General features: G+C 50.4%; 1 protein-coding gene and 1 long non-coding RNA gene across 2 annotated transcripts; one reads left to right on the forward strand and one right to left on the reverse strand.

Moving 5' to 3' along the window:
• Positions 1 to 1,431: 1,431 nt before the first annotated feature.
• Positions 1,432 to 1,707, forward strand: LOC109515449 (uncharacterized). The gene is made up of 2 exons (XR_002168193.1): positions 1,432 to 1,468; positions 1,511 to 1,707. It is a non-coding gene; the product is annotated as an uncharacterized LOC109515449 (long non-coding RNA).
• A 1,758-nt stretch (positions 1,708 to 3,465) lies between these two features.
• LOC109515448 (tensin-1-like) lies at positions 3,466 to 9,738 on the reverse strand (the record flags this gene model as incomplete). The annotated part of the gene is made up of 14 exons (XM_019869240.1): positions 3,466 to 3,828; positions 3,905 to 3,934; positions 4,068 to 4,136; positions 4,538 to 4,706; positions 5,453 to 5,479; positions 5,589 to 5,657; positions 6,538 to 6,615; positions 6,776 to 6,868; positions 6,972 to 7,100; positions 7,199 to 7,285; positions 7,541 to 8,610; positions 8,689 to 8,851; positions 9,017 to 9,043; positions 9,633 to 9,738. Coding segments are annotated over 14 exons (2,256 nt in total), but the record flags the coding sequence as incomplete, so codon positions are not given.
• Positions 9,739 to 9,744: the final 6 nt, after the last annotated feature.

The following is a 9,744-nucleotide window of genomic DNA, read 5'->3' on the forward strand; positions in this document are numbered from 1 at the left end:
ATTACAGAGACGGCGCGATCCGTGCGAAAAATCAGTCATCCCTGCGGAAGACGGGCTTTCTGCACTCAGGAAAGCTTCATGAAACAACGCCGTTTACACCAAAACCGAACTGAGTTCAAATGGCCGAGTCGTCCGCGAGTGCGAGTCAGTCGGCTCAGAGAAAAGGTGTCAAAATGACAGCCAGAAAGCAGGCGAAGCACAAGGGGGTAAAACAGAAATCAGAGGCACACGCAGATTAAAGGGATTACCCCCTTGTCACGCACCCTTGCCGCCCCAAAATAGACCCCCCCCCTCCCTCCCACCCGTTTCCCAGCACAGTCCCCTGTGGAGAACGCGGTTTCAAATCACAACTCGATTCGGTGCTGTGAGAGGTGAGGGCCTGGAAACTGCGCGTCTCATTTATCTAAAGCTTCAACTATGATATTTAGTCACTTTTTTTTTTCTGTGGAGTGAGCTTGTCTACGCGACAGAATTCCACACTTCAAACAATGACTTCATTTGGCGAGACTTCCAATTTCAGTCAAGGTCGAAATGTCTCCGCTCAAATCAAGAGTTGAGACCTGACGAAGCACGGATGCTGCTTTCGGTGCGTTGAGGAAAGGGAAACACTGACACCGTGTGGTTGAAATGCGGCACGACACGCAGAAGGCGGCAAGCTCACAAAGAAAAGCCACATTTTTTTCGTTCTTCTCTCTTTCTCGAGGTTCAGACCGTTTCAGTTAAAACACTGTCTGTCGGGTCGACTTGCAAGTACAGTCCACAGGCCCTGTTGCTTTTGGAATCATGCCTGTCTGCCACAGGGGGGCCAATCTGCCGATCGGACTGGTGCTTGATCGCGACCCGAATTGAGCCAAGGACAGCCTTGATTTAAGAAAAAGTTCATGGCACACCACCAAATAGACACACAAAAAGTGTATATGTACAAAAAAAAAATTGCTTGCACATTTTCAAAAAAGCTGCTTTGCGCTGTTTGAAACCTTTTGCCATCTCGTGGAAGCACATTTAATTCATCCGCCTGTCATTGTACGTCACTGGCATAGATCGATGAACAAAGAAAGACACATGACGTGTAGGACAATAAATGACTTTTAAACGGATAAAACTGACACTTCACACGAAGGCGGCGCGGTGGGCGGCAATCACAACACCAACCAGACGGCTTTGGACGGTAATTATTATTCAGATTGTGCATCATCATCATCATCAAAGGTGGATGCATCATTTTCACTGCAGTTAAGTGCTCGACTTGGACAAGGAAGATTATGTTGGCATTTCTTAAACAATAACTCAATGATGGACTCATGTGAACCATCTCAAATGGGATTATTTGATGTGGGGTGGGGGGGACTAGTGTAATCAAAATAAATCAGTGATACAGTCATTTTACACATTGTATCACACACACACAAATTATATATATATATATATATATATAACACACACACACACACACACACACACACACACAGTATATCATTCTGGTCTTGTTTCAGTCATCATTTTACATCAGTAATGTTTACAAGTTAGCATCGAGCAACAAAGCAAAAAATAAATATCTTCAATGGAAGTTTTCTTCTCTATTTATATCTGTGTATACATATATATGTCGCGAGCTAGCTTACTTTTGGGTTGGGTGTGAATGTATAGTTTTGGCCAGCTGCTGCAAGTGCACTAAAAACAGATTTTAAACAAAACAAAAGAGAAGCTCATCGGCAGTGTAATGGCAGACTGCTTTTCTATCGAGCCACTGACACACATAACACATAATACTTTCTTTTTTGTGTGTGTTTACCTTTGCGTATGATGTAAAATACATATGTGAGCGGTACATTTTTGCGTGATTTTATGTTTTCAGGGATCAAGATTTTGCATATCCGTTTCTGATACTTACGAAATCCTGAAACGCCAAATGTTTCGTTTTCCCTCGGTTTTTGTTTGGTTTTGTTTTTTCATAGAAAAGCTGTTTAAAAAAAGATGTCAGGCAACCAGAAGTCTTGGAATAACAGTCCCGCCCATAGAGACAAAGTATTTACACACAGCACATAATGGGCTGATAAAAAAAAAAAAAAAAAAAAAAAATAGATCCCTGTAGCGTGGTGTTTTCGTGAGCTGTCAATGCTGAGTCATTGACCGACAGTATCAGTACATACAGAATGCAAGAATCCAGCAGCCACGTTTGTGTTTTGACAAAAGAACACTTGCAATCCTCCCACCTGTCGCGTAAGGCCCGTGACTCCTGAAAAACAAACAAAAGGAACAAAACCTGTCTTTGGTTGAGCGCTCAAAAGCTACCAGTGACAATCCACCAAGGTCACACAACTTGACTTTTTTCTTCTCGCAAAATACGCCAAACTCCAAAGCCCCAGACATGACATGAGAGGTCGGGAAAACAAAAACAAAACATTGTGGGCAAGGCGCAAAAGGCTCATTTTTGGGTCGTGGGTTGTGGCGGCACAACTTGGTGAGACGCCGCAAAATGTGACCTGTGTCCTTATGTCGTCCTTTCTTCTTCCATTGTCGTCAGAGTGCCTCTGCCATTGTCTTTCATCGAGCCACTAATGAGCATTTTGTGTCTTTCTCCGGTTATTCATCTTTTTTTGGTTTGTTTAGTTTTTTTGGGGGAGTGCTTTCTGAAATGTCCCCATTTGCCACTAGGTGGCACTGAAGCCCAGGCTAATAGAAAACTGGCACAACATTCCGCAAATATGCTTTCTCCAATTAATTCTGTAAAGATTCAGACGAGATTTGGAAGCGATGAATCAATTGAGCGAAAAAAGCTTTGCATGTTGTCGTGATGGAGAGTTCCCGCATGCAGATATTTAGGGTGCTTTTTTTTCTCCCAAATTACATTTTCTGTGCTGTGAGCCAATGTACGTTTGAGGAATCGGAATTTAAAATGATATTCATTTAAATATATGAAGCAATGACCAAATTAAACGACAACTATTTTGAAAATGGAAACGTTGTTTCAGTTTGGATTTTTTTTAAATGCATATTTCACAACCTTCCGCAAATATGCTTTCTCCAATTAATTCTGTAAAAATATAGGATAGCTGCAGCCCAACTTGGTCGGATGTGTTTTCGCTGTACACTGAAAAAAATGTTGAATTGTCTGGATGCCTCCAGATCTATTTTTTTTTTTTTTTGTTAAGCAGACTATACATCTGCTTCAAAAACGAATCTGGTTCCAGATGATTTTATTGCATGCAAATTCTTGATGAAATAGAATTGAGGAAATTCAACCCAACATTTTTTTCAGCGTGTGCCACAATTCATTATTTTCCCGCCCGCATGACATTTGGCTTCAAACAAAGTGCAAACATTTGGCACGCACTCACGCACTCACTCAGGCCAACCAAACGTTTTTCCCTTCCAGGGAGAGCCAAGGCGCCTCCCATCCCGTCCCGTTGTCCCGTCCGGCTCCGCCCCCTTTCCGCACTTCCGCAGGTCCACTCTGGAGTCGTCCCGTTGTCCCGTCCGGCTCCGCCCCTTTCCGCACTTCCGCAGGTCCACTCTGGAGTCCGTCCCAAAAGAAAAGTGCAAGCAAGATGCACGCACGCACAGCCACGCAAATGCGAAATGAAGCGTCCGCCCGTCTGTCGGTCAACGGAGGGCAAGAAGTGAGCAAAGGCCATTTGTGTGGGAGGGGCGCAGTTGGGTGGGGGAGTGCCAGGTTTGCTTGAAGGTGCTCATCGCTTTTGCAAAGTCACCATCCTGGTGACAAAGTTGACGATGGCGCTGGCGGGCTGCTGGGGGTCCATCTCGGCGAAGAGGTGGCTGACGTTGTCCGTAGTGCTCCCCTGCTTACGCGCCACAAAACCAAATAACCTGCAAACACACACGGATGCCGCTGACAGAGCGTTCGGGGCGAGGGGGTGCAAAGAAATCCGTCTCCATCACTTACTTGGCTGCGCCCCCTTCTGGCCTCTTCCACCTGGAAGGATCGCAAATGTTACCAACTTGTACATGCGGGCGAGGCCCCGGCACGCCCGCCACCCTCGTCGGGATAAAGCGTCTCGGATAATGGACGGACGTTTCACGCGGGTCCGACTAGAACGTGTACTCACTTTCTGTCCTGAGGATCAATATCGCAGAAGGTGACGGTGTTGCAGGGGTAGTGGCGCCGGAAGAAAACCCTGCAAACAAACACGTCAGTGATGGAATAACATTACGGAGCCACTTTCTTTCCCGTGCTCCCTCGGGGTTGGTTTGTTCACGTCAAAAAAATGGTCATGGGTCGGCATCGCGTACTAAATGTTTGGTCCTTCCAAAATAGATTGAAAAATGAACTCAAACCAGATTGATCATTCAAAAGGAAGAAAGAACAAAAGTAAGTCCAGAAGTGGTTTGTTTTCTTCAATTCGTGAACTTGAAAAAGGGTTCGTCTGACCCTTTTTTTTTTTCATTTTTGGTCAGGGGCGAACGTAGCATCAGTTCGTAAACTGAATTTGTAAATGAACAGCTTGAAAAGGATCCACAGGGGAACCCAAGAAGTGTGAATGGGCCTGAGTTCAAAGGAAACATGCGGCGAACGTACTTCCTCTGGTTGTCAGTCAAGGTGATGCCTTGCGAGGACACCTTGAAGTGCACAACGGTGGCGGCGGACGGACAAGCGGCGGCCAGAGTCTCTGATATGGCCTTGGCGATGGCCTGGGGGCCCGTCAGCGACTCCATGTCCACCGAGTTGATGTAGAGCACGTTGCACGCTGCCGGTGAAAAAGGACAGCGAGGAGTGAAAAGCGGCCCCGGAGCGAGGATCTGCACATGCCGCCTGTGCCTTGCGTGCCATTAGTGTGCATGCGTTGCGGGACAAAGCTGAGGTCCAAAGACAATTTGTCAAGAAGGAAATGCCCCCCCCCCCCCCAAAAAAATTCAGCGGCTCTCAAACTAGCCTACCCCCTGTAAAATGGCATTCTTACATGTTGAGACCGGCCCAATAAAATTATCCAAAGCAATGACGCCTCCCTCCTTTGCCTTTGGGACCATTAAATGACGTCAAAAAGTGAAAAAGAAGTCACATATCATACCCGAGCGCCCAAGAGCAGAGATGGTTCAAGGTATAGCTATGGGCTGATACCGGCCTAATTGGAAGTTATGTGACTTGCTGAGGCTGCCGATACCAGCCACCGATAAGAAAAAGTCAAGGAAGTCCACCTCAGCAGCACTTGGCGCTGCACTGCAGCAGTTTGGCTCATGGGCGAATCAGTGCAATTGGATACATCACAAGTAGCGGAGGTATCGGTACTCAAAAAAATGATGACCGGTGCTGGTATCGGTCCGGAAAAAAAAAAAACGTTTGAGAACCCCCGCTCTACAAGCCTCGGAAGACTCCATCCAAAGTCAAGTGATTTGAACAGAAGCATTCACTCTCAATGAAAAACAACGCAGACATGTAGGATGCACATTCCAGACGGAGGTTTGCGAATGCACTCGAGACACACGAGATTTTTACCGTGGGACTCGGCCGGGGCCCTGTGCACTGGAAGAACAAAGACGGCGGCTTGTCAGAGCGATTCCGAAGCAACAGTGACCGCATTCGAACCACGCGGAGTACGTCGCAAGTGTCAAAGTGGGTGTCTGAGGTTTACCTGCTCCTTGTTTCAGTCGGTCAGCCGGCGGGTTGCTTTGCACAACGTCGGGCTCTTCCTCAACAAGATCTACAAAGTGGAAGCAAGCGGTTAGCTACTCGGAGGTCTTTCATCTTGGTCATCCGTGCAAAAAAAGTCACGTCGAAAAAAAATTCAAGCTGCGAGTCACGACGAGCGGGCCCTCGCATCCAAATGTTGATGCTGAGTCCCCCTCACATGAAATGGACTCTGATTGAGTCCTGCATAAGTTCTCATTTGGGCAAATTCCCTCCGTAGGATTTCGCCAAGCTACACCCTGGAATTGGGCGGAAACGGCTGACTCAAAAGCCAAACGGGCGACTGGCTGTTTGTCTTTTTCGGGGCATGCTAATTTCATCTCAATTGTTGGGGACGGATGACGGAGGTAAACTTCGCACTCCTGAACGAGTTGAGGGCGAGGGCAATTTGGGAGCCCCAAAAGCACAAATTTCCATCCGAATCAACACACCTGCAACACGTGGTACATTTTGGGGCATGTGGAAGCCCCCAAATTGTTGATTGATTGGTCATCGGAAAAAAAACGGTGATTCCAAGAAGGCGTGAAAATCCTACAAATGTTCTACGACCGCATTTTGGGGACTCAACGTCACTCCGCGGTAGTAAGGTGAAGCAGAAGTGTACTTTTGGTGCATTACCGCCACCTTGTGGAGCATGCGAAAAAGAAAGTGGCCGCTGGCAGGCTTGCTTGACTGCGTCTCCTTTCATTTCTTTTTCGGCAGCTGGCAAATACTTTGGGCGGAAAGAAGGTGGCGGCGATGCACTGAAGACGATTCGAGGAGGGGGACTTCGGGGGCCAGCCCGAGCTCAAATTTTAATCCACCCAAGTGGCACCCGAGTCCAAGCGGCGGGCATCCACCATTGCCGACTCGGACCAGAAGGTGACTTGTCGTCACCAATGGCCTGCACCAACCTGCGGTGGGGATGAGCAGCTTGCAGGGCAGGGCCAGAGGCGTGATGGCGTGCTGGTAGACCAAGGCCGACAGACAACCTGGAAGCGGACAAACAAAAAGTCGGTTGCTCGTCTTTACGCACATCAACGCGGAATCCAACCCGCGAGTCGATCACATCAAACTTAGGGCACTGCCGTGCGTCTCGGAGAAGCGAGCGTGTTTTTGCAAAAGGCAACGGGCGAGCACGTTTCCACTCACCGAAGTACGGCTCATTGGGACAACCCTTGAGTTTGACTCCTTTCGGGCTGCTCTCAATCAGGAAGTGCCGCACCAGCTCGTTGGTGATGTCGCCTGCGGGACCGACAACAACAACAACACCACTGAGAGCCGACGGCGTCCGTGACGGTCGACGCGGGACGAGCACAAACGAACGGCAGCTTTGCTCTTTCCTGACCTTTCTTGTTGGGGTGCGCCGATGGCGGGGGAGAGGCCACCTTCATGGCCAGGCCATAAGCCCCCTTGAAGGAGTGGCTATCCCGGATGACAAAGGCCCCGGGTTCGCGTTCTCTCAGCACGCCGATCGCTAGAACGCAGCGGAATGTTTGACACTTTGACGTCTGGAGATTTTCTCCATTCGTCCCTTGGCCTTTTGTCTACAGTCTGCGCTGCCGCGTGGCTTACCTTGTTCTCTGGATATGTCAGGCTTGTACCAGAACTTTGACGTATCTTGGACAAACTTGACGTTCAGCCTGCTCTCGGGACCGCCATCTGCCAACACACACGTGACAGTCTCGGTAGGACTTGCGGTGTGCCTGTGGTCTTTGCGGATGCCGGCATCAAGAAAATGACATTTCCGTCTGATTCAAAGCTTGGAGAGTGACAAAAGGAGTCGGATCGGTCGGCTTGCAGCACTGGTACCGGTATCAAGGAGAACACACAACGGCTGGCTACGAGTCGACGTTTTCTGCCAATATCTGTCCCCTGCAAAGTAGAGAAGAAGGTGCGCTCAGAGAATCTCCTTACCGGCCATGTTGAAGCGCGAAAAATCCGAGAGGGTGTGGAAGTAGCCGGGATTGCTTCCCGGGCTCGCCGGTGACACGACCTTTCCGTTCAAGGAGCCGTAAGAGGGCGTCGCGTTTGGTCTGTCGCCACTCGACATGCGCCTCTTTTCCGGAAGCTGAGGTTGAAAAGTCGGCGTCGCGCTTCCCTGTCGGAAGAATCCCGCGCCCACGGCCGTCATTCCCGTGTCCTGGTACAGTGCGGGGCAAACGGGGAAGGAGGGGGTCGGCGGTCCCTGGCAGCCCGAGGAACTGCTCTGCCTGGACAGGTTGCCGTGCCGCTCGTCCGGCGTGGTGTAGCCGCTGTGCGTGGCGTGGCGGTCTAAACCGGGGCTCCGTTGCGACACCGACGGGTGACGGCCCAGCACGGGACTGCCGTGCGATTGGGAAACAGACGGATGCCTGCTGAGCACGGGACTGCTTGGCACGGCTTGTCCCAAGGACGGTTGTCTGCCGAGAATCGGGCTCCCTTGAGACTGCTGCCCCGTCGAGGCCTGTCGGACGAGTACTTGACCGCTCTGACTACCCTGAGACTGATGGCGTCCGAGGACGGGACTGCCACTGAACTCCGGTCCGCCTGTCTCAAAGCCGTTCACCCCTGAGACTTTCTGAGCCATGATGTGGCACTCCTGATAAGCGCCCGGGTGCTTGTCCAACGCGGCGCCGTCAGTGGAGGTCAGGACACAAGCCCGCTGACTTCCAGGGCCCACCGCAGTCTTGGAGGCCTCCGGGCAGGAGACTGCACTGCTCCTCGTTTGGGTGCCTGGCCCACGCCCGGACGGTGTTGGAGTGGCGATGCCGAGGTAGGAGCACGTCGCAGAAAGGGAATCGAGACCAGCGGAATCGGGGGAAGCGGACACTTGGTATGAGGCCGTTGGAGTGGAGTACGCGCTCACTGCCGCCTGCGCGTGCAGACTGGAATCGGTCGCGGCTTGGGACGGAGTGCTCGAGTCGCTCTCTGCTGAGGCCGGATCGCTGGAAGCCAATTGAAAGATGGCCCTTTTGTCATCAGACAGACACGCCGCCAGTTGCTTTCTGCATTGAAACAGAAGGGGGACCTCTTTTCATGAAGTAGCCGCGGACTAAAAAGGCGTGCGCATGTCTCGTACTCACCCCCGTGAGCTGTGGACGGGGCTGCTGCCGGACAGTGGCGAGTTGAGGGCACGGGAAACGGGACTCGGACTTCTCTGTGGCTCTGGAAGGCTCCGGGCCGCGGCGGATTGCTCTTCGCCCGCGACGGCTGACCTCGCAACGGACTCCACGTAACTTCGGGGTGCTGAAGGTGACAGAAAGGGGGTTCGTTATTGTCCTTTTGGGTTTGCCTTTGGAGAAGAGCATGCCATGGAAAAATGGGAGACTGAGTCATTGTGGTACTGGACAGCATGAATGACGTTTGGCTGACATGGCATGATCACTTTCGCACCTCGTCGAAGAGGCTTACCGTCTTCGTCCGGAATGCGCTCGTCATCTGAGGGGCATCGTTGGAAACAATTCAGAGAAACAAAAACTTGTAAGGGCCCCAGCGACTCGAAGTTTTGAACGCTTGAAAACAGACGATGAAAATTTGAGGAGCGAGGCGGAGCCAATTGTCTCGCACGATGTTGAAGGGTGGGGGAGCGCTTCATCTTAGTTCACAAAATACTTCATTCCTGCAACATTCTTGACTTTTGTCGTCATGATGACATTCGATTCAAAACAAAATTCAAATTGGGAACACAGGACGGGTTGTTTCCAGCCACGAGAAAGCGAGCGTGCCGGGAGAGACGGCAAACTGCACGCAGAACCGTCCCAACCTTGAGTCAAACCAAGAACCTGTTAGCATGATGCAGACATGCTAAACACACCTCCCTGCAGGTCCGCTCCTCACATTAGCCCGTCAGTAAAGACTTAAAGCTCAAGTTCAAGCTTGAGCGGGGTAGCGGTTAACTCATGAGAGTGTACAGAAAAGAGTGAACGGTTCAAGTACTGAAGGATTTAAGATTGCTTCGCAATTTCACTGTTGTCCGCAACGTTTGCATTGTAACACTGATCACAATGGAGGTAAGGTTACGACAAACCTGAGCCGGTTTGATTGAGCTGGAGATCGGCCGGGTTGTGGGGTTTTAAGCCCAATGCCGACAGTGGCGTCTTGGCAAGACCCGGAGGGGAGCGACCTGTAAACAAAGGGAA

This window comes from Hippocampus comes, unplaced genomic scaffold (assembly GCF_001891065.2).
Source record: "Hippocampus comes isolate QL1 unplaced genomic scaffold, H_comes_QL1_v1.1 scaffold173, whole genome shotgun sequence".
Classification (NCBI taxonomy): domain Eukaryota; kingdom Metazoa; phylum Chordata; class Actinopteri; order Syngnathiformes; family Syngnathidae; genus Hippocampus; species Hippocampus comes.